At 53.0% G+C, this 24,287-nt stretch overlaps 1 protein-coding gene across 5 annotated transcripts; it reads right to left on the reverse strand.

Moving 5' to 3' along the window:
- Positions 1-555: 555 nt before the first annotated feature.
- FGD2 (FYVE, RhoGEF and PH domain containing 2) lies at positions 556-23,701 on the reverse strand. 5 transcript variants are annotated; one of them, XM_059400568.1, is made up of 17 exons: positions 23,647-23,701; positions 23,108-23,209; positions 19,770-20,004; positions 18,133-18,213; positions 17,301-17,449; positions 15,664-15,820; positions 15,301-15,439; positions 14,722-14,780; positions 14,344-14,490; positions 13,527-13,619; positions 7,186-7,265; positions 7,071-7,101; positions 6,560-6,652; positions 5,609-5,743; positions 2,792-2,938; positions 2,083-2,229; positions 562-1,728 (listed from the first exon to the last, which is right to left on the reverse strand). In XM_059400568.1, exons 2-17 carry the CDS (start codon positions 23,188-23,190, stop codon positions 1,513-1,515), a joined length of 1,992 nt encoding a protein of 663 aa, XP_059256551.1. In that variant the 5' UTR covers positions 23,191-23,209; positions 23,647-23,701; the 3' UTR covers positions 562-1,512. The 5 variants fall into 5 exon arrangements, with proteins under 5 accessions (XP_059256554.1, XP_059256553.1, XP_059256552.1 ...); XM_059400570.1 differs by lacking the exon at positions 23,647-23,701 and having other exon boundaries at positions 560-1,728; positions 17,301-17,350; positions 23,108-23,353; XM_059400569.1 differs by lacking the exon at positions 23,647-23,701 and having other exon boundaries at positions 561-1,728; positions 5,609-5,740; positions 23,108-23,353.
- Positions 23,702-24,287: the final 586 nt, after the last annotated feature.

Here is a 24,287-nt window from a genome sequence, read left to right on the forward strand (position 1 = left end):
GGGATGGAGCAAAGATCTATGGCTCATCCATTTTGCCTTTTTTTTTTTTTTTTTAAGTTTTATTTATTCATTTGAGAGAGAGAGAGAGCATGGGGAGGGGCAGAGGAAAAGAGAAATGTTAGCAGACTGCTCCCTGAGCTCAAAGCCTGATGCCGGGCGGATCCCAGGACCCTAAGATCATGACTTGAGCCAAACACCTAGCGCACTGAGCCACCCAGAGGCCCCCCTGTTTTGCCTTCTTTAAGGGCAGAGCCCAGCTGGCGGGCCTGATGGAAAGGGCTCAGGGTGTCAGGGCCCACGCTGGGATCACTGCTACCCCCTAGCGGTCACTCTGGGAAAAGCAGTCTCACCTGGGAGCCCTGGGCAGGACAAGCCCTCTCCTCCTCCTCCCACCTTTTCCCTCTTTCCCACTCTCCTCCCCTCTCTGCTTGCCTGATGGAAAGAGCTTTGACGTGGCTCTGGCACCCACCAGCCATAGGACCTGGAGCCAATGACTAAACCTCTTTGGGACTCAGTCTCCTCATCTGGAAAATGGGCATTGCAACTCCTGAGAGTGAAATGAGATAGTCCAGTACACACCCAGTGCAGTGTCTGGCCCAGTAGATGTTTATTATTTATTATTCTGATTATTATCACGTCTGGCACTCAACAGGTGCTCGACCATTGCCGATTTGCTCACTCTCTTCTTCATCCAAGCTGAGACTCAGGATGGTACTCCTAAAGCATTCCTGGGCTTCCCTCACCCCAGACCAATGAAATCCACAATCTTTGTAATGGATATGGGCATTGGTATTTTTTAAATTTTTAGGATTTTTAAAAAATCTTTTTTTTTAAGTTTTCTTTAAATTTATCTGAGACAGAGAGAAAGCATGCATGAGTGGGGCAGCGAGGGGAAGAGGGAGAGGGAGAAGCAGACTCCCCACTGAGCAGGGAGCCTGACGTGGGGCTCAATCCCAGGACGCCGGGATCATGACCGGAGCTGAAGGCAGACGCTTAACCAACTGAGCCACCCAGGCACCCCTTCGTTGTTTTATTTTGTTTTCTTTTGTTTGAAGCTTCCCAGGTGATGCTAATATACAGCCCAGTGGCGAACCATACTGGTGACCAACAGTCCTGGGTTATCTGGGACTTTCCAGGTATTAGCGCTGTAAGTCCTACAACCGGGAAACCCCTCAGCCCTGGGCAAACAGGGATACTTGGTCACCCCCTCCCCAAAGGAACAGACCCACATTTTCTGAATCCCAGATCAAGATACACCGTCTGGGCGCCAATGACTAGAAATTGGTTGTTTGGTTTTTTAAGTTAATTTTTTTTTTTTTTTTAAGTAATCTCTATACCCAACGCAGGCTCAAACTTATGGCCCCAAGATTAAGAGTTGTACGCTCTACAGACTGAGCCAGCCAGGTGCCCCTGGAAATTGGTTATTTGAAAGCTCAACGTGGAATAGTGGATCACAGATGCCACAGGGTCAGCCCCAGGCAGGAGTCGGGCCCTGAAGCGGTCGGCTGGGGGTCAGTCGGACAGGTCTCCATCACTGGGCCCCCTTGGGCTCCAGCCACTGGCGGCCCGCTCCATGGCCTTCACCCAGCGGTCCCTCAGCTCCTCGGTTTCAGCCTTGAAGGTATAAAGCTGGCCTGACTGTTGCAGCTGGAAGACCCGAGAGTCAGCCTGGGTCCCCGCAGTCACCTGGTAGCCCAGCAGGGGGACGGAGGTGTGAGCCCGCATGTCCTAGGAGGGGAGGAGAGAGCCATGGGCCACTGTCTTTCTGCTCAGCCCCAGCACGTGGGGCAGCCAATTTGAAGGTAAAAGCCACATACCCACCTCTTGCTCCCCAAACACCCAGGAAGCACAGTGGACTGGTGGGAGGGCATCACGATGGAGGAGGACTGGCTGCCCGCTGGGCAAAGCTGTTGTGACCTGGAGTCTAGGCCCAGCTCTGAGAGCCACTAACCCTCTGACTGGAAGGAACCACATCCTCCCTGGGTCTCAGATTCCTCCTCTGACATATGGGGCCAACAATACCCCCCATACACACACATACCATGAGAAGGCCAAGGTCTGGGAGGCAGCGGGTGGCATTACCTGAGGGGCAGCATAGACATAGAGGACGAGGGGGTCGTCCCGGGGGATCACACACCAGCCCCGGGGCCCACTCTTGCCCCACTTGTCCCCAACCAGCTGCAGGAAGCCGCACATGATGCTTTGCTCAGACCCTGTCGTGGACCCTTTCTAAAAACCAGAGAGAGAGAGAGGGAGAGAGAGAGACTGTTGGGCTGTCGGGGAATGCAGCACCCACCCTGTGTCAGACACTGGACCGGGGGCTTGACAATCACCATTTCTAGTCCTTGCAGCAACCCTACAAGGAGGGGTCATTTGTCCCTGAGCCTCAGAGAGGTCCCATCACGGCCCTATTGTCACATAGCTGGTGGGTGGCAGAGCTGTGGTCAAGCCCCAGCCAGCCTGAGCTTGGGGCAGTGCTGAGAGGGCTAATCACCTGTGAGTTGCCCCAGGGAACAGAACTGGGACCCGAGCAGGGAGAGGGCTGTGTGGCCTCCTGGGTGGGGAAGGCATGAGCAGGGAACGGGGAAGACTGGAAAGTGGGCAGGGGTCCGTGGAGAGGCATAGCCATGAACCCCGGAAGCTGTGTTCAGCTGGAAGGCATGGGGGGTCTTTCCCCACCTCCCCAGGACCATAGGCAGAGAGAAGGATGGCAAGTGTGATCTCGGCTGGCTTGGTCCTGAGCACCAAGGACAGGGCCAGCACTTGCTGACTGGAGGCCCTCTGCGCTCACCTCTAGGATGCCCCGCTTCTTGTCCTCTTTGTCCTCGCGGAGCACATTTCCAGTGAGGAAGGTGTAGCAGTGGAAGCACACGCGGTTGGGTCTGTTGCCATCATATTTGAGCTCAGCCCGGTAGTCAGAGCACTTGGCACACACCACCTAGGCAAGGAGGGGGAAAGAGGGGCTTGGGGCCTGAGGTGAGGCAGAGGAGGGCTGCACTGGTGCCTTGGCACTGGTACCTGGGAGATGGTGGGGGGCATGAGAGCCCCTGGGGACAGGAGGAACACAAAGCAAACTTCAGGAGAGGAATGGAGGCAGAGACAAGTGGTCCCCTGTGCTGGCAGAGGCCCAGCCTGGAGGCCATGGCTTCAGGGGAGAGCTCAGGCCCTGCGCTCCCCCAGCTGGGAGCTCAAGAGCTTCCTCCCAGCGCTCCGCACCCCCGCACAGGTGTGTCTTGATTCCCCCTTTGTGAGAGCGGCTCTTAATCCCAGGGGCTTCCCTGCACACACCCCTGCCTCTAATTCACTTCTCCAAGCTCTCTCTCCCCTCTGCCATCTCCTCTGATTGTCCCAGCCTCCCCACCAGGGGGACAGTGCTGGCCCTTCCATTTTCCCCTGATAGCAAGGGGGGCAGTGACTTCCCTAGGGCCCCTCCACTCACAGGCAGCAGCTGGCCCTCCCTGGGACAAGACAGGTATTTAAAGTTCCATGGTTTAGCTTTAAGATTCATGCAATCCTAGAGTCAAGCGTGTTCTAATATAAAAATGAAGGGTGGATTGTTTTTGCCAGGAAGATCTGTCATGTGCATTGGGGGGGAATGCCCCCCACCCTTCCCCTGCTGGCCCAGCGAGGAGAAAGCCCCCAGGCAGACCAACACGGATCATGCCAGGAAGCCAGAGAAAGAGGCCTGGCAAGACTCGGAGAGAAGCATGGGGGGGGCGGGGTGTAGCTGTAACCTCCAGGGAGACTGGGGTGTCACCGTGAGTCTAGGATGTGGGGTTGGAAATGGGGGGCAAGACACAGAGATGAGGGGGCTCCTCTGGGTGGCCAACACAGCACTTGGGAGGGCCCCACTGGAGAAGGCCTGGCCAGCCCCACCCTCACCAGGATTCCGGTCTGGCAGGTGGGAAGACAGAAACTGGGCACCCGAATGACTGAAAAGATGACTCACAGAATACAAAGGTCGGTGCAGGCAGGAGAAATCCTGAAATTGGGCCAGGGGTATCTCACAGAGCCCTACACAGGGGGCTTTAACTACCTTGGGAATATTTCATTTTATTGAGCTTTAAATTTTTTTTAACTTGCTAGTGTATATTTATTTTCTCCTCCCCCAGCTTTTTAGTCTGAAAAATTTCAAACCTACGGACAAGTCAAAAGAACACTGCAATGATACTGTCCCCACCAAACTCTCCAATTGTTAACATTTTTGCCACATTTGCTCTCTATATATCAATGTACTTTTTTTCTGAACAATTTGAGTATAAATTACAGTGATTGTGACACCATACCCTCAAATTAATAGCTGGCGTCGCGTAAGAACAAGAGCATTTTCCTGCCTGCTCATTATGTCATGATCACACTTGGGAAATTTAACATCCATCTAGGATTACTGCTTGTGATCAAAATTTCCCCAAAGTTCCCAATAAGGGCCTCTGCGGCTGGTTTCGTTTTTCCCATCCACGATTCAATCAAAGATCATACATTTCATTCAGTTGTCAAAATGTTATATTTCCTCCCTGTACCTTGAAGGTCACAGGTATCGTGACTCTATGTGCCTTTTTTGTATTTCTTAACTATTTTAAATAATGTTTTAGGAACTACTTACCAAATTGCAACCGTGAATTGACTCAACCCTTATTTGCAGACGTGAATCACCAAGAACAGTGGCTAATCCCCGGATCCTTTCTATTTGGCTCTGATAGAACGCCTCACTTACGTCTGAACACAGGTGTGTTCCCAGTCCTTGAAATTTACTCTGTGCCCCAACTGCCATGGAGTGCATTTTGGGGACACCTCCCTGCCCAGCTGGTCTCCTGTCTCCTGGAGGTCATTAAAGACTGAGGCTGTAAAGGGCTTCTCTGTTTGCAGAGTAAACCGAGGGGGGTTGTTGGGTCCACAGAGAACAGCCCAAGTGCAGCGCGTGCTTGAAAAGCAAAGCAGGATCTGCCTCGAGGAACCAGGCCTGAGCTGATACAAGAAGGCGACAGGTTCCTTCCTCAATCAGCTGGTGACTGCCGCTCTGAGCGAGCCCCACCCAAAACTGCTGAGGAAGGAAAGGAGGAGCTCACTACCACCCTGAAGGCAGTTATTATAATCCCTACCGCCCAGGCGAGGAAACTGAGGCACAGTTAGCCGCAGAACTGAGCAGGTGCTGGAGGGCCAAGGACTTCCCAGAGAGGAGGGGTCCGAGAGCCAAGGTCGCACAAGAAGACGGGAGGAGAGGCGTGGGGCTGGTGGGGTGCTGGGACTGCTGGGTGGACTGGGAGACCACCTCCCCAGGCTGAGTCTGGGGCTCTCAGGAAGCAGTGGTAAGAACAGGTGAACGCACAGGGCCACTTCACAGGGTGTCTCGAGCACCTCGTCTAAGCCCTGCGAGCCTCATTTCCCCATGTGCAGAACGGGGATCATAGAAGCCGCTGGGTCGCAGGGGGACATTGTAAGATCCAAACAAGGCCACTCACATATCCGGGCCTGAGTTAGCACCCAGCGCCCCTGGGTGGCATGGGTTCAGGCCGGCAGAGTTGGTGGGGAGACCGGAGGGGCCCTGGGCTGGGAGGGTGGAGGCGGACGAGGGACAGGTGAGGGGACAGGTGCTGGCGGGACTACTCACGTAGCCACAGGCGCGGCAGTGGTGCCGGCGGCGCATCAGGGCGTTGAAGGGCTCCCGGCAACGCATGCACATGGTCACCATCTTGTCCCGGACCCACTGTGGTGCCCGGAGGCCCAGCTCCTCGGACTGCAGCTGCTGGGCGGTCAGGTGGGGGCTTCAGGACCCCCTTCTGACCCTGCCCCGAGGCCCGGGGGCCTTCTGCCCACCTGCTTCCCAGGGGCTTCCGCTCGAAGCGGCAAGCACTATACTACGGATCAGTTCATATGACTCCCTTTGCACAGGTGAGGAAGCTGAGCCCAGAGATGTCAAGGGACTCAGCAAAGACACCCAGCAAGCCAGAGTTCGGAGCTCAGAGTGGAAGTCAAGTCCCCCACTCTCCCTCTCCCACCGTACCTGCCTCCCACCTCCCCTTGGTATTAATGTTTCATGGGCACTTTCATCCCCAACCTGCCTCCCCCCACAGCCTGAGCTACACAGACATGAAATCCTTCCTAGGGAGGATTGCATAAAGAGGCTCCCAAAGGAGGGATTCCTGGGTGGCTCAGTTGGTTAAGCAGCTGCCTTTGGCTCAGGTCATGATCCCAGCGTCCTGGGATTGAGTCCCACATCAGGCTCCTTGCTCCGCAGGGAGCCTGCTTCTCCCTCTGACTCTCCCTTCCACTCTGTCTGCCTGTGCTTGCTCTTGCTTGCTCTCTCTCTGACAAATAAATAAATAAAATCTTTGAAAAAAAAAATTAAAAAAGTGGCTCCCGAAGGAAATTTTTGCTAATGGGAGAACCTTTGGCACGGAGTCTCTGATGTGGGGGTGGGTGGGCTTTCTTGGGTCCCTTTAAATCAGTCCCAGTGGGTGACACTCCCCTGCCCTGCGGACTGGGTTAGGCAGAGCCAAGAGAGGGAATGCGCCTGTGTAAGACTGGTGGCTCCCACGAGGAAGGCAAAGGCTTCATTTACTTCCTGCTCCTGGGTGTCTCCCTCAGGGCCCTGGACTGCAGCCTTGAAGGTTTCATTCCGCTTCTCGATCTGGTCAATGGCTGCTTGGCAGGCCTAAGGGGACATGGGAGGCGGTTAGGGAGTGGCAGGGAGGGCTCACTCCTCTGTCCATCCACCCATTCGGTCAACAGACACTGCTGGAAGCCTCCTGGGTGCTGGGTGCTGGGTGCCGGGTTCTAAACACACCCAGCTGACTCAAGGGAGGAGAAACAGTTAGCCTCAGATTACAGATGGGAAAACTGAGCCTCAAGGACATTATGTGACCTGCCCAAGGCCACCCAGCTAGGCAGCGAAAGGCAGCAAGATCTCAACCCAGGTCTCATTCCAAACTAACACAGAGCGACCCCTGAGGAAGCACAGGGAGCAGCTGGGCATGTGTGCACACACGCGCACACACACCCCCTGCCCCCACCCCTGGCCTGGGTGGGTAGGCTGGGTTCAGAACCCCAGGGGCCCTGGAATGTTCTGGTACCTGTATCCAGGAAATCATTTCCTCCTGGGACCTGCTCGGAAAGTGAACACAGGTGTTGAGGAGAGCAGCCACTCCCGGTTTTCCCGCCTGGCCCAGCCCTCAGCTCCATGCCTACCGGGCTTGCAGCTCCAGAGTGCGCTGCTTCCCCGACACCAGGAAGGAGTGGGGGAACTCCGCATCAGTCAGCTCCCGCACCTGCTCGGGAATGAGAGGGAGATGACTTGTTCAGACTTGTCACACCCCGTCCCTCCAGGCACCGTGGGGTGGATGGAGGTGGATCGTGCCCAAGGAACAATTCGAATTTGAGGGACAGGTATGAGGACCTTCTCCATGGCCTCCCAAAATCTACGGAGCCAAGTAAATGCACCTGAGCAAACAGGATGTCAAGGCTCCTAGAATTTCAGAGGCAGCTAAGTTGACTCTGTGTGAGGTAGGAGTGACAGTTTCTCAAAGGATTCACCAAAGATGGAAATTGGGTCATAAATTGGGTTTGGGGACAGAGCTTTTTCAAGAGCAGACCTAAGGTCTAGAATAAGACTCTTCATCCCATACAGGGAAGGAAGAAATTGGTTGCCCAATCCAGAGATCTGACAGACATCTCCCCCCACTTCCTGTCTTTCACTGTTCCCCTGTCTGAGAACCCCAAGTCCATAGCCATCATGAAGTCTGCCAGTGAGAAATACTTACTATGTGCCAGCCACTGAGCTCAGGGCTCCCCATATATGTTCTCAGTTAACACATACTGCTGAACCCGCCAATCAACCCTAATTCTTAGCTGCGACACTCCTCCTGAGGGCAGTGGCAGCCAGTCATGGTCTCGAATACCCGAATCTGGTCAGGCCTCTAGGCTAGCTGCCAGTTTACAAGAAATGCGGGGGACCATGGGACATGTTGAGTGACACCTCAGGGGTGCAGTCAGCAAAATCCAGTCCGTGAGAAATGCTCCCGGAGAATGAGCTGATTGCTTCAATTAAAACATGAGAAAAAAGAAGAAGGAGGGGATGTGTAATGGATTAGAAGGGATGTCAGAAACACATCCTAAATGATTCAAACACATCAGCTGTGAGAAGGCATTTACACGTCAAAGAAAACCAAAGGATCTTAGTATTATTAAATAATTAGTATTAATTTGCTAGATGTGATAATGGTCCTGTTGTCACCTTTTATAGAAAAAAAAAAGAGTTCTTATCTTGTTCAGACACATACTGAAGTATTTATAGGTGAAATGATTATGGGTCTGAGCTTTGTTCTTAAAGAATCCGGTGGAAAGAGGAATAGGAGGGGGATGCTGGGGAAACAAGACTGGCTTTGAGTTGACAACAGCTGAAATCAGGTGATGAGTGTACACAAGTTCTTTGAGCTACTTTCTTGGCTCTAAACTGTCCATACGAAAAAGTTAAAGAAAATCTTCACAGTAATCTTGGGAGAGAGATGCTACCACCCTCATTTAGGAGATGTGGAGATGGAGGCTCAGAGAGAGCAAGAGACCCGCCTGAGCTCACACAGCAGCCAAAGGACAGAATGAGGGTTTGAATTCAGGGTTTGGGCCTCCCAGGGGAAGGCAGAAGAACATCTATTTCCACCTCACCCCAGAGTCCCGTAAACGTAGACCTCTCCCAGAGTGGAGAGTCACAGGGGGAAACTAACACGTAGACAAGAGTTCCGGTGTGGGGAACCTTGTTGTTCTACCTGTTACCTGAGGCTTTCTGCTGGCTCCCTGCCCTGTGGCAACCAGGCCTTTGCACACCCTCAGGCCGGCCCACGGTGTCCCAGGGAAACTGACTCTGGATATGTCCTTCCTCATGTTAGGGCTGCTCTACCCTAGAGTTGGTCTGTTCCCTCTAGAAGGTGCCTGATGTGATTTGGACTTGAATCCATGGTAATGGGGAGGCTCTGAGGGTTGAAACATGGAGAAGCTCCTGTGATGTGGAAAGAGGTGTTGAGGAAAGTCACTCTAGTGGCAAGGGGCAGAGAAGGACTGGATCTGGGGGGAACAGACCAGCCTGCACCTGGGAAGCAAGAAGCTTTCTCTCTGGGGGACGATATGGGGAAATCTGGCAAGACTCCATGACTAATTGGTGAGGGAAAGAGGGGAGGGAAAGAAAAGAGAAATCTATGGTTTGGAGCCCAGAGATAAAAAGAAATATGATGTTTTTAATAGAAAAGGGGGAACCAGGGGCGCCTGGGTGGCTCAGTCAGTAAACCTCTGCCTTCGGCTCAGGTCATGATCCCAGGGCCCTGGGATTGAGCCTCATATCAGGCTCCCTGCTAGGTGGGAAGCCCCCTTCTTCCTCTTGCACTATCACTGCTTGTGTTCCCTCTCTCGCTGTCTCTTTCTCTCTCAAATAAATAAATAAATAAAGTATTTAAAAAAGAAAGAAAGAAAGGAAGGAAGGAAGAAAAAAAGAAAGAAAAGAAAAGAAAAAGGGGAACCAGAGGGGCCAGAACCCCCCTCTGTAGAAGGGCAGGATGAAAGCTTCTAGAGGATTATTTCCAAGGTCTGCTGTGCCCAGTCTCGACCACTCCCCAAGTCTGGGCCCATTCAGGGCCCTGCTAACCCATACAGTGCCTTTGTGCTAATTAGAAAGAGACACCCCTTCTTCAAAACACTTTACTGACATCTGTTGGCAAACTGCATAATATTCAGATTTTGTTGGAACAAGACACTTGACTGCCATCTGCCGGACAATGAGAATTTTAAGTAAACAGTCCACAATGTCTGCTTGGATGAGATGTGCTCATCCTACGTGAGATGTGCTTGTGCAGTGCCCAACCTACACAGTTGTACATGGAAACTCCAGGTGTGTATGTGCCTGCATCCCTTCCTTCTTCCCAGGCTGGCCTTGTGCGGGATGGCACAACATTAGGACCAACTGGGACCTTGGGAGAATCAGCTGCTGAGAACTGGGCTTCCTTGCTATCCAGAAAGGAGGAGGCCAAGAGGGTCATAGGCCAGTGGGAACCATCATGGTGGTCAAAGGCCAGACCTACCTTCAGACCGCAGACTTGGGAAATGGCTCCCATGCAGATGGCGGGCAGGTAGATAGCTCTGCCCTGGCTCAGCCTGGACCCTTCAGGAGAAGGTGCCAGGCAGCTGCTGGAGCATTCGACACTCTCTGCAGGAAATGTGCTCACTGGGATTGACAGGAGCCAGGAACTCGGCACGCACTGATGCTCTCGGTCTTGTCTCTGTGTATTTTCTCTTTAGGACTCTGTGTTGATCTCTCTATTCTTGGCTTTTCTATCTGTCAATCTCCGCCTCTCTTTTTCTACACCTGGGTCTCTGCCAGCCCTAAGACAGGGCTGCCTGTCTCCATTTCTGTTTCTGTCTGTCTGTTGCTCTCCATAAACCTGCCTTTCTCAGTCTCACTCACTAAGGCTCCCAGACCTACAAGCCTGCACACACCCTTGCCCCTGGGACATTCTGACCACTCAGGAAGGGCAGTTGGATGCCACGGGGTGAAGGGCTACAATCATAAAAGACTGCAGGCAGCTCAGGTGTGGGGAGGAGGCTAGAATCCCCACAGGGAGCTCAGGTCCCCCCATTGGACTTCATCATGCTCAAGCTGCACCCCACTTTCGGGCCCTTGATTGGGCCCAAAATGCCATGTAAGCCCAGTCAGGAGCAAGACAAGGTCCTCCCTGCTGAGGGGTCTCAGAGGCCCAGGGGTTCTCCAGAGGCCTGAGGGTCCTGGCTCAACTCCTACCTGCACCTCCCTCCTGGGGCAGAACCTGGTGGGGGGGGCAGTGACAGGGAGACCGGATGGGAGAAATGGAAGCATACCAAGATCAGCCGGACTTGACCTCCACTTCTCCCAGCCCCAACCTTCAGGACACACTGGAGCTCAGGAGGGATCAGAGAGTTGTCAAGAAAGTCCCCCCTGCACCCTGACTTATTCCACTAAGCCTGCAATTCTCCATAAGCTTTGCGCCTCTGAGTTGAAGCCTAAAGAGGAGACAGTCCAGTAGGGTGATTGTCCAGGGACTCTGGACTCTGTTTTACCTGGTATGATTGCTCAAACCAAGATTTGCTGTGTGACGCCAAGCAAATTATAACCTTTCTGGGCCTCAGTTTCCTTTCAAAAGACTTTTAGGGGAACACTCTTACACTGTTGGTGGGAATGCAAACCAGGGCAGCCACTCTGGAAAATAGTAGGGAGCTTCCTCAAGAAGTTAGAGATCACTCTACCCTACGACCCAGCAATTGCACTACTGGGTATTTATCCAAAGAATACAAACATAGTGATTCAAAGGGAGCACATGCACCCAGATGTTTATAGCAGCAATGTCCATTATAGCCACACTATGGAAAGAGCCCAGATGTCCATCGACAGATGAATGGATAAAGTAGATGTGAGATATATATGTATATATAGAATATATATATAATATTGAAATATTACTCAGCCATGGAAATGAATGAAATCTTGCCATTTGCAACGACGGAGATGGAGCGAAAGGGTATTATACTAAGCGAAATAAGTCAGTCAGAAAAAGGCAAATATCATGTGATTTCACTCATGTGAAAATTAAGAAACAAAATAGATGAACATAGGAGAAGAGAAGGAAAAACAAAATAAGATGAAAACAGAGGGAGAGACAAGCTGTACGAGACTCTTAACTATAGGGAACAAACTGAGGGTTGCTGGAGAAGTGGCTGGGGGATGGTGTAATTGGGGGATGGGCATTAATGAGGACACTTGATGGAATGAGCCCTGGATGTCATATGCAACTGAGGAATCACTAAATTCTACCCCTGGAACTAATTAAAAAAAAAAAAAGACTTAATTTTTTTAGATCAATTTTAGGTTCACAGCAAAATGGAGAGGAAGATACAGAGATTTCCCATATACCCTCCCCCGCCCCCACACACTCAGAACCTCTCCATTATCAACATCCCCCACCAGAGGGGGACATATGTGAGGACTGATGAACCTCCATGGACACATCATGGTCGCCCAGAGTCCGCAGTTCCCATTAGGATTCACTCTTGGTGTTGTACATTCTGGGGGATTGGCCAAATATCACTCCAGTGAAGCATGAGACAGCTTCGCCGTGCTTAAAATCCCCCAACCTGCGTGTCCCTCCCTCCCTCCCCACTAACCCCTGGAGCCACCGAGCTTTTTACGGTCTCCATAGTTTTGCCTTTTCTGGAGTGTCCGACAGCTGGAACCACACTATGTGTAGCCTTTTTCAAATTGGCTTCTTTCACTTAGCAAAATGCACTGAAGTTTCCCGCCTGCCTTTCCATGGCTGGGTAGCTCATTTCTCTGTATCACTGAACAATATTCCGTGGTCTAGATGTGCCACAGTTTATTTCCGGATTTATTATTTATTTATTTATTTTGATGGCACTAACTACAGATAGACTCACACGCAGGCATGTACCTGGTTATTCCTTTGTAGTTATTCACGGGGAACGACTAGCTGTCCCTCAGTAGCGGGCTAGCTGAATGGGTTATAGTACTTTGCACAGATGGGAACACCCTGCAGCTACCCACAGAAGGGTGAGGCCATTCTTAATGTCCTGACGTGAACGATCACCAGACTTAGCCTGGAGTGAACTTAGTGAACTTAGCACTCAGTGAAAAAAGCAAAGTGGAGAACAGTGTCTCTGGAAAACGATTTCATTATTTACGCGAAACGTAAGTAAAGAAGCAATAATAAATATATTATTAGTTGGTGTCTGCAAAGACTACCTCCAGAAGGCCTTCGAAGAAGCAAAAAGTCTGTCTCCTGGAAGGGAACTAGGGGCTAGAGTTGGGGGGAGACTTCTCATTGTATGCGCTTTTTATATTTGATTTGGGGATGTGTATTATCTATGCTTTAAAGTTAAAAGGTGTTATTTTTAAAAGAAACAGGCAAAGGAAACTAACAACTCCTCCACTATAGGGATACATGAGAGTCTGATGGGGTGATGCAGGGCCCAATCCACAGGGACCAGCCAGTAGGTGGACACTATTTATGGGCTCCTGTCCCCACGCATTTGTGGCCATCTCTGGCTGGGGAGACACACAGTCTAGCGGTGGAGCTGACCATGCAGACCCTCACTGCTCCAACTGTGGCCTGTGGCCTGCAGCGGTAGCAGCTCTGGGAGCTGGTTAGCAATGCAGAGTCTCAGGTCCCGCCCCAGACCAACCACATCAGGACCTGCATTTTCTCAAGACTCCCAGGGCCTTGTGCACATATTAAAGTTGTTAGAGCTCTGGGGCAGTGGATAGGGAAAGCAGAGAGAGGTCAGGCCAGGGAGGGCACTGTCCCAAAGAGTGGGTCAGGCCTGTGCGCCCCCACAGGGGAGAGCTCCTACCCCAAAACGTTCCCATCTCCATGTTAGCCCAGGATCTCCAGATTTGGGTTCCTGGGTTGAGAACCTGGCAGACCCTGTTGCCATTCCCCATACTCGATCCCAGCCTCAAGAAGAAGCCCGGCGCTGTCAGGGAACAGGGTGCCTCTCACCTTCATTCCGGCCACGTCGATGCGGGTCCTCACCTGGAACTGGGCACCTACCTGGATGACCTTGGGTATACAGTAGAGTAGCATGTTGTTGAACTGCCGGAGACAAGGAATGGTGAGGGAGTGGGTAGTGGGCAGCAGGGCAGGAAGGACGGGGAGGCAGAGCTGGAGCACCCCTGCGCCTCCCTCTCCTCTCGCCAGGCTCCAGGTCAGCTCCCAGGAGTCGCAGGTGTGATAAGGAAGGGGCTGTCTATCTGGCCTCCAATCTGACGAGGATGGTCACTGAAGAGTCGCCCTGCCTGTGGGCCTCAGACTTACAAGGCCTTTCTCATGGGGGCTCAGGGCTACAGGGGCTCATGGGACATTACAGCCCCCTCCTCCAGACCTCCAGGGAGGACCAGTTGCCAGATTTCCAGGAGAACTGCCCCCCCCCCGGCTTCGTGAGTGCCAATTTGGGTAGTTCTTCTCACCAGCTAACCTGATTCTCTCCCGCTCTGCGTTCCTAGAGCAAGTTTAATGTTTAAAGTTCCTAGAGCAGTTTAATACTGTAAGGTTTGGAGCCTAACAGACTGGGTTCCAATTCTGCCTCTGTTGCTTCCTAGGGCCTACCTGAGAAACCCCTCAGTTGGAAATCCTGAGGCCTAGCCTGTGACTTGTCTAAAGTCACCGGGTGCCAAAGCAATAACGCCCAGAGAAGCAGGCTCTTCCCTGCCTCTCCCATGGTGCCAGGCAGACACGAGGCAGGCAGGACCTGGTGGGGAGTGGCCCCTGGACCGCCCTCTCCAGGGCAGGGGGAGCGGGCCACTTAGCATCCTCGTACCAAGAAAAGGTAGCGCTCCATGGGGTCACTGCGGCGGAAGGAGATTTTGAGGACGGGACCTTCGCGGAGCAGGGTGTTGGAGGGGTCCACTATGTCATCCTCGAGGCCCAGGCGCTGATACACATCCCACAGGTCCTGCAGCCGCTCCTGGGACAGGGGGAGCACCCTCAGCCAAGGCCCGGCAGGGCTCACCTGCTTCTGGAAGGTTTGTCTTGTGTGGACAGGGACGGGAGGTGAGGGGGAGGACAGCAGAGGCCGAGGGGATGAATAGATAGTGACCTGGACGGCTGGGGGGTGGGGTGGCTGAGAGCTGCAGGGAGGAGGTACAGGGCCCCTGGGGATGCCTGCTGGTCCCACCGCTGAGGGCTAGATGCTCACCATCTCAGTGATGGCTGCGTTGGAGTGCTGAGCGGCCAAGAAGATCATGTCCAGTGCTTCTGAAGGAGGGCAAGGGCCAGAATTATCTCCTAAAAATGTGGGGCTGGGAGCTGAGGCAGAAAGTCCTTAAGGCTTAACAAAGGGGCCCGAGAGTCTGCTATGAGTATGTAGGTGAAGCCTGGCCAGCACACGGGATGACTGTGTGATGGCCGCCATTTCTCACCCAGAGTGGAGAGGCTGGAAGCCACTGAAAGATAGGGCTTGGGCACTGGGCTTCTGTGACCAGCTCATTCCTTCCCAAACCAAGCCAGACCCAGAGGGTGCTGTGGAAAGAGCACGGGCTTTGGTATAATATAGCCATAGCTTCAAATCCCAACTCTGCTCCTTTCTGGCTGTGTGACCTTGGGCAAGTTGCTTGATCTCTCTGGGCCTTAGTCGCTATAAAAAATGGTTAATGGTATAGATAATGTCTAGGAAGTACCAACAATCAATGTTGATAGCTGATGGGGTGCTCAGTCAATAAAGGGGAGTGGCTCAGGCCTCCCTAGCCCCGTGGATTCCCGGGGGTGGTGTCCTCACTCTGAGCATCGGCCCGGTCTGGAGCCTGGGCTGGCAGCTTCTGGACGTACTCCTTGAGCAGCAACTCATAGCGTGGGATTCTCTGCACAGGCTCCAGCATGTGATGCTGCAGAGTCAGGCTGCCGGAGGCCTCGCTGCTCTTGGGGAGGGATGGGAGGAGGAACAGTGTGGGTTGAGAGTGGGGAAGGGCAGAGCGGGCCGCTGAGATGGCCAGGGGTGCGTGGGGGAGTGGGTGGGGCAGACTGGCGTGGGAAGCCTGTGCAAGCAGCTGAGCGGGAGGTGCCCCAGATCCCTTGGGGAATCTGAACCAGTACCCACCAGGGTGGCGGTGCAGGCTCGGCCCCAGCCCTTGCCCAGCCTCACCTGAATGCGGGTGATCACCTCCTGGAAGGGGGCAGACTTGTCAGTCCAGCTGGCCAGCAGCTCAGCCGCTCGCTCAAAGTTCTTGACATACTCACTGTACATCTTCAGGAATGGGGCCAGTTTCTGGATGACGTCACCGATGCGGGGGGTAGCTGTCCTGGAAGAGGGCCACCTGTACTGCCTTCAGCCCAAGGATCTCCTCTCTCGACTTCAGGCAGGGTCAGGTTAGGCCAGGCTCTCTGAACCACACAACCCCCCAAAACAGTCCTTCTGCTGCACTTCTGGGTGCAGGCATGGGGGCTCATCACCCTCACCCACATGTGTGGGGTCCAGCCCCCTCAGACTCTGAGCCCCGAGGGCAGATGCTGCTCTCTTCCACCCGCAGACCCAGCATAGCGTCGGGCCCCCACCACACATCCCGAAACCACTTGAGGCAGCTGACATAATGGCAGCAAGGGCCAGAAGCCAAGCACCGTCCAAGACACGCCACGGGTCTCACCCCATTTAATTCTCACACCTCTGTGCGGGGTGGTCATCGGCCCGTCTTAGAGATGACGGAACAGCCCCAGAGGGGTAAGAACATATGCAGGGTCATATCGTGGTAGGGCCTGAAGATCAGCCCAGGGGCTGTGACAGCAGAGCGATGAGGGGCCCCACGGTCCCTGAAGCTGGCCTTCCTGAGTTTGATTCCCAACTGTTCCACTTACTCTAGCTGTGTATTCTTGGACAAGTCACCTAACCTCTCTGCATCTCCATTCTCCCATTGGAAAAAAAAAAACAGGAATGGTGGTAAGCATAAGGTCATCTTTAAAACAATAACAACAAAACACCCAGGGGTGTCTAGGTGGTGAATTTGGTCAAGTGTCTGACTCCTGGTTTCAGCTCAGGTCATGATCTCAGGGTCATGGGATCGAGCCCTTTGTCTGGCTCTGAGCTCAGAGTGGAGTCTGCCTCAGATTCTCCCTCCCTCTCCCTCCTACTCACTCTCTCTGTCTCTCAAATAAATAAAATCTTTTTAAAAATCTTCAAAATAAAATAAAAATAACAAAAACCAACCCACATTTTATCATGAAAAACTTTAAGCCGTCATGAAGGAAAAAGAATATAATAATGAGGCCCTATAAATCCGACTCTGAATTCAACAACTATGGACATTTCTCTTTGCTGAAGAATTTTAAAGGACACCCCAGTCCTTGTGGCATTTCTTTAGCAAAATATATGAAGCAAGTAATTCCTCCACCAAATGCTTCAGTGGTCATCTCTGAAAATGAAGACAGTTCCTTGCATCACCGCACAGGAGATGGGTTTGAAGAATCAGTGAGTTCATAGGTATGAAACCCAAGGCCGGGTATGTCAGAAGCCCTCAGTTAGCACTGCCTCTTTCCACTGGCTCTGAAGTCCCTCAGCCTGCTGGGGACCGACACACCCCCTTCCCCAGGACACACACACACAGTCCCTTAGCACCCACGTGTCCAAGCCCCTTACTGTGAACACAGACTGAGCCCAGGGGAGCTGATGGTCTCCATCAGCAGGGGCAGGGGTCCGAACAGGCCAAAGCCAGTGCCGCGGGTGTCTGCACCCTGTCCCGGCCTGGGCTGCGGCCATGGGGGCTCAGGTGTTCACGGAGGACCTCTCACCAGTCGTCCAGCCGCCGCTGCAGCTCCGGGAGGAAGAACTGTGCGTGGAACTGGTAGATGGAAGAGATGTTGGAGAAGATGAGCCTGACCACGTCCTCGGGGAAGGCCTTGCTGGCACGGGCCTCCCTCAGCAGCTCCTGGAAGAACACCTGCAGCCGCGCCCGCCAGTCACTAGGTCCATGGCCGAGATGAGTCCCCCAACCCCACCCCGCACACCCGCCCAGGCGGAGACAGGCACAGCCTGGGGCCTTTCCAGGCCCTTCTGTGCTCTGGGGGATGCTTTCACCTCTTCAGCCTCCCATAATCCTTGAAACAGCCTCAGGAAGAGACAGAAAGGGCGGTATTCTGCCCACTTTACAGATGGGCAAATGAAGGCCTAGAGGCTCAGGGACTTGGCCGGGGGCTGGCCGCTAATGAATGTCAGAAATGGGCCCACCTCATGTCGGTCAAGGTCTTCGACTTCACCAAGCTAAGGATCATGCTCCAAATGCACAAATATTTAACCCTCAGGCTTGGGGCTTCTTAAGAATGTGTGAAGTCTAATAACAGTGAGGACTCTGCGGGCGCGCGGCAGGGAAGGCCACGTGCACTCTGCTACATGCGAGGTGCCGGCCTGGGCACCAGGGCTGGAATGGCAGGTGGCATCAATTCCCTAAATCATTTCTGCCCCAACTCCAGCCAATGGGGGTGAGAGACCGAAACTTCCTCGAATCACATGCCAGGTCCTCACTCTCAGCGCCAGTGAGGTACACATAAGGGAGAGTGAAGGTGGGGAGAGGAGAACTGGGTGCTGGGGCTCAGAGCAGGACAGGGCAGTATTCTGGCCCCTGACCTGGTCTAGCAGATGTAGTCGGGCCACGTAGGCCTTCTCTGTCTCCAGGAGCTCCTGGACGATCCTCTTTTCCTCAGGCTCCTGCAGGCGGGTCAAGGGGGAGAAGGAGAAGGAGAGAGACAGCTCTGGTCTCCTCTGATGGGGACCCTGGGTGTAGTCTCCAAAGATGTCCCAGTGAACGCCCACTTCCCGGCACTCATGCCCTCCCACAGTGCATCTAGGCTGGCGCCAGGATCACTTTAACAAAGAATGGGGCAGGAAGTGGGGCTGTGCCAGACCTGGTCCAAAGGCCTAAAAGGTTTGGAAGCTTCTTGGAAGCTTATGTTCTCTTGGGAGCCAGGAACCACCACATCTGGAAATTTGGCTGCCCTGATGGAGAGGCCATATCAAGAGGAGAGGCCCAAAGACCTCAGTCAGAGAGACAGCCAAGGGCCCAGCTGTACCAGCACCCCAGCTGAACCCAGCTTCTACTGTCCCTACCCAGATACCGGGCTTGAGAACTGAGCTGTCTTGGGCATTCCAGCACTGGTCACCATCTGACTGCAGTCATGGGAGAAACTCTATCATGGGCTGAATTGTGTCCCCCTCCCTAAATCCATACATTGAAGGTCTAAAGCCCCAATATGACTGTATTTGGACATAGGGCCTTGGAGATGATAATTACAATTAAATGAAGTCATAAGGGTGAGGTCCTCATCCAACAGGACCAGTGTCCTTAGAAGAGTAGGGACAGACCCCAGGAGAGTATGTGCATGAGGACACAGTGAGACAAAAGCCATTGATAAGCCAGGACAAGAGCCTTCACCAGACACCCACCCTGCCAGCACCTTGATCTTGGACTTCCAGTCTCCAGAATCGTAAGGAAATTTATTTCCGGTAAATCGCCCAGTTTGTAGCATTTTGTCATGGCAGCCCCAAGCTAGCTAACACAAGCCCCAAGTGAGACCAACAGAAGAACCATAGGGAGCTTTCTAGTCAACCCAGAGATTTGTGAGAAATAATAAATTGTACTCAGCCACCACATGATCACCCTCCCCATTTTATAAATGAGGGAACGGCACAAAGAGGCACTTTAAAAGTGCTTTGCCTAAGGTCACACAGTTAGAAAGCAGAAGAGCTGGGGCATGACCCCTGGTGGTCTGGCTCCAGGGTGTACAGGATCATGCACCCTAGCCCTTGAACTCCACAGACAATCAAACCGACACCCAGACTGGGCAGGTGACCCATCCAGGATCAGTCTAACGGCAGCATTTGCACTAGCCTCTATTTCTAGTTGGAATTGTTGCCTTTTTCGGGGGATAAACTGAGGCCACACTTGGGAAGGGTACCAGTTCACAAAATGGAGACCCTTCTAAGCTGCGTGGCCTTGGACAAGTTCTTTAAGCTGTCTGAGTTCTCATGTCCTTGCCTAAAAGATTCCCTCAGTGAGGGGCACGGGAAATGATGCCAGCAGTGGGGTGCACTGTAGGCATTAACCAAAGGCCATTAAGAGGAGAGAATCTAGCTGTCAACTGATCTCTGGTGACATAAGACCCCCGCCTAGGAAAGTGCTGGCTTTGGTTGGGGGAGAATTTTCTGGGAGGAGGTCAGTGAAGGGGTCCCCCCAGCTCCCCACTTTTGCTCTAGCCCTCAGGCACCTGTGTCCCTAGCCCAGGGTCGGTCCCAGGCTGGCAAGATTTCCTCCAGGCTCCACTGGACAGTTTGTTCTTCAGGGAGCTCAGGTACCGCCTGCTAACCATCCTGGGCTCAGACCCCTGCAGGGTCTCCCCAAGGTTGGGCTCCTTCCATGGCTCTGCAGGTGGGGGAGCCCTGCCCCCAGGGCAGTGATGTTCGATCTCCAGCTTGCAGACTCTGGATGCTGCACCTGGAGTCCTGAGGTGAACAAAACAGATTTGAGGGTTTCCTGGCTGTAAAATAGGAAGAAGGATAGCACTTCTATCCTTATGGGTAGGGGTTATGGGTGGGGATTATGGGTGATTAATGCAAATCACAGGTATGAAGTGGCCCCTGCACTCAGAATGAATTTGCTAAGTAAAACATCCACTTCCTTCCCCAACATCTTCTTGGAGGGAACTCCAGTCTTCAAAATGAGTCAGCTTAGACTTGTTTTGTTTTCTGGAGAAAAACATACTTCCCTCTTTAAAATGCAGTGAGGAACCCCTCATCTGTATGCAGTGCTTTCTAAGTGGCCCCAGATCACCCTCACCTGTACATCTCACCTCTGTTTTTAGTCTCTGTGGCAGGAAAGGCCCTAAAATCTGAGTAACTTACATATGGAGAGGAGGTGGGAGCCATGGAACACTCTACAGGGAGGGCAGAGTTGCTGAAGCTGGGGCTTTTCCATGGGAACCGTGCCCTCTACATCTCCAGTGGCAGGGGAAAGGCAGTCTGGAAGCAGTTTCCTTGTTCCTCTAGGAATGCCCTCTTTGTGTAGCTTTATGTGTGTTTATCCTACTACTAGGTCCACAGGCTAGTTAAATTCTTTAGATAAAAGAGGCCACCCTCACTGAATATATCCCACGATTTGGGCTATCCCCATTTTCTTTGGTATGGAAAGGCTTGCAATAAGACAGACAGGCTGGTAGATGGAGAGACCAGACATGTACAAAGTCTCCAAAACTCTGAGAAAGGTTTTCATGACCCTGGTTTTGCAGCTAAGAAAACTGAGGTACAGAGAGCATTAGTGACAAAGCTGGGGTGACAAAGATGGGATCCAGATCAGGCATGCTGGTTCCTGAGACCTCACCATAAACTGCCCCTCCCCATTTGAGTTAAGGAGAAGCAGGTCTGGAGGGTCAACATGTCCGCCCCGAGTCCCTCAGCTGTTTGGTGGGAGAGAGAGGATTGGAAACTAGTCCTCATGGCTCCCCATGGGCTCTTCCACCCCTGTCTGGCACCCTGGTGCCTGGTTCCTCAGCCCGTGGAAATAGCTGGATCTCTGGCTTTCTGTTCTACATTTGGTTTCAGCTTCTGCATTTCCTCCAAGTGCCCCAGGCCAGCTTCTGTTTCTTTTTTACCCCTCAGTTTCAGATCAGCTAAGGTGCTGGGGAGACCTCACAAGAAAGCCAAAGCCAAGGCTGCTGGTATGGGGTCCTCACCCGATAAAGGGTGGCTCTCACCCTGTGAACAAGGCATCCTCTGACCCCATCCTGGTCTGCAGGCTGCCTCCTCCTGCCCAGTGTTGCCTGGGCCTGGCACACATGCCAAGGGTCTCCACTGGGCATGCCTGGCCTGTTGAGTTGGGTGGTGCTCTCTCCCCACACTCCAAGGGGTGGATGGTGGGCCAGGAAGGGTGTGCCTAGAGCTGTCCTCGGTGCTGAACTAGAATGTGCTTAGCAAAGAACTCTGGGAGAGGCGGGGTAAGGTCAGGAGCTCAAGAAGATGAACCACCCTTCTAGGCCCACATCTGTGCCACATCCACTGCAAAGCCCACAGAAGTCTTTCTCTGTTCTGAGTGCCCTCAGCACAGAATCTAGGCTCCTCTTGGGAAATCTATTGTCTGTGACCTGGCATCACAGTGATTCCATAGCTTAATGGTCAAAGACAGAAATCCTCTCAGCAGGGATCATTCTTACGGCTCCTGTGTCCACTACAGTTCCTGGGTGATGCTGTGTATCCCAGGTCAAGTCCCAATGACTAGTCCATGTGGGGGTACAAAGACCCCTGGCTTTGCCTCAATAGAACAACCTGATGGAAATCTCAGCTCCAGAGCTCCTTGGGACAGGCTGAGGCCTCTGTTGCAAGTATACACAGTTCAGCTTCTCCCAGTGCTATATCCTGCACCGACAAGTGTCATTCCCAAAACTATCCCCAGTAAATCTACTGAAGCAAATTTCTACCTTAGAGTCTATTTCCAGAGAATGCTACCGACAACAGTTTTTAACACAGTGCTGGGTATAAGAGACACCGGCAGGGGGATGCCCAGGGTGGCTCAGTCAGTTAATCATCTGCCTCCGGCTCAGGTCATAATCCCGGGGTTCTGGGATCGAGTTCCAGCGTCGGGCTCCCTGCTCAGTGGGGAGCCTGCTTCTCCCTCTGCCTGCAGCAACCCCTGCTTGTGCTCTCCCTTTCTCCCTCTCTCTGACAAGTAAAGAAATCAAATCTTCAAAAAAAAAAGAAAAAAGAAGAAGAAAAGAAAAAAAAGCCTGCAGAGTAGATTAATGTCACACAGACACACACACACCGCCAGGGCCACCAGTAACCTCCACACATCCGGCCCAGTTTTTTTCCCTTCAGATACGAGCCCCTATCCATGAACCTGAGGCATTTTGAGCCTCCCTGCCTCTCTGTACACCCACAGTCTCATCAGAAGGTAGGACTACAAATAGACCTACCCTCTGGAGGCTCTTAGATAATTAAAGGAAAAAAGTCACACAAGTCACTTGGAACACTGTCCCAAACGTAGGCTGCTGATCCGTCCAGGTTCGCCCAGTACAGTCTCAGCTTTTCCTTTCGCCCCCTTCCCTCCGCCAAAAAAATTTAATGGCATCCACTTCCAGTTTTAATTGTGCCCTGATTGGAATGATAAATTATACGGTTGTCCTACTTATAAAGAGTGTCTGATAAGCATCACTATCATTGCTGAGGGAGAGGCAATGGGTGGAGTCCTGCAGCCCCAGCACTGTGGGGCCCACCCACACTCACTCAACTACACACCTCTGGACTGTCCCCAACACATCTGTGCACACACCCTCCCTGCTGCGCAGCTCCTGGGGCCTGACTACACTCCTCCATGCTACCAGGAATCCAGGCACAGCCCAGATAGGAGGAGGTGTCCAGCATGGGCCCAGAGAGAGAACTGCACTGTGGGGGGACCAAGGTGGCCCGAGTACTGATCCTTAACCATGGAGACAGGGAGGGCCTGGGCTCCAGGCCTGGTGGTGGGTGGGCAGAGGGGGGCCCGGGCTGGACAATGGAACTACAGGGAGCCCACCGGTTGGCTCTGGCGACCCTTGCCACCCCCACCACCCCATACCTGCTGTTTTCAAACACGGTCACCAGACTGGACACAGATGCCAGCTTCTCCTTACTCTCTCCCTCCATTCTGCAGGCCTCCATGGTGGTCCTCAGCTACCCCCTGAAACAGGGCGGGAGGCCTCCAATCAGCTCCCTCAGCCACCCTCACCTGGGGTCACAGAGGGGCTAAGGCATCCTGGAATGAGCCCTGGTCTTTCCAGAGGGCTCAGTAGGCCTGCTCCCAGCTTCAGAGTAAGGAAGGAGAAGTGGTCCCAGAGCCACAGCCCCAAAGAGGAAAGGCCCGTGCTTCCTCCAGGAGGGAGGAGCCTGCTCAGGCCCCATCCTCCCTCACAGGGTCTGACCTTATGCTCTCAAGGGGGCAACGGGACCCAGAGGCAGTTTCTGGAGCCCTCCCATGGCTGATCTTGACCAGTCACATTTCTCATAAGGCCCAGTGGATTTTACTTGAGATTTTCTCAGCAACTTCTTTTCTGCATCTGACCAGTCGCTCACTCTATGAGGAAACCACTCTTTTCAAATTAAAAATAGATCACAAACCTGTTAAGGGCTCGCAGGAAGGAGTACAGAGCTGCTCTCACCTCCCCATCTGGGCTCTCATTTTAATGGCTACTGTCTCCACCTCCTTGCCCCAGGGGAGAGCAGCTTCCTCCCCGAAACTCTGATAATAACAGCTAACGCACACTCTTTTTAGTGCTTTACAAGCATTTTCTCATTTAATCCCACAATAACCTTATGAGGCAGCCCCATTACTACCTCCATTTCACAAAAGAAAAAAACTGAAGATCAGAAAGGTCAAGTAACCTGACCAAAGTCACCCAGTGAGGACACAAAAGAAGTCAGATGTCCAAAGCAAAGGTGAGCTGCCTACAATTCCAACAGAGATTTGGTTGAGAATCCGGATGACCACATTCTTGCTTCATCATCCCCAGACTGCCCTGCTCTTAGCGTGCCGGGTTGTCTCTGCTGGAAGCTTCCCCTACCACCCGGTCTCCCAGCCCTTCCACAACAGATGCCCATCTCCTAATCCCCCTTACAGCTTTACTGGCCCTTCAGGGCTCTCCCACTGGGTTCCAGTCTCACTGGTCCTGAAGCAGGGCGCTCCACTGAGACTCATCTTTGTCCTCAAAGCCTAGGGACTGGGCCTTAGTCATCTGGATCCCTCATGTGGATGGCACAGC

This window comes from Mustela nigripes, chromosome 5 (assembly GCF_022355385.1).
Source record: "Mustela nigripes isolate SB6536 chromosome 5, MUSNIG.SB6536, whole genome shotgun sequence".
NCBI lineage: Eukaryota > Metazoa > Chordata > Mammalia > Carnivora > Mustelidae > Mustela > Mustela nigripes.

Coding starts and splice junctions, on each gene's coding strand:
- FGD2 (XM_059400568.1), bottom strand. CDS start 23,190: ATGGAGGCCTGCAGAATGGAGGGAGAGAGTAAGGAGAAGCTGGCATCT. Junction 15,821..17,300: donor CAGCGGCGGCTGGACGACTG/GTGAGAGGTCCT, acceptor GCCCTCTTCCAG/GACAGCTACCCCCCGCATCG. Junction 6,653..7,070: donor AAATGATTTCCTGGATACAG/GTACCAGAACAT, acceptor ATGTCCCCTTAG/GCCTGCCAAGCAGCCATTGA.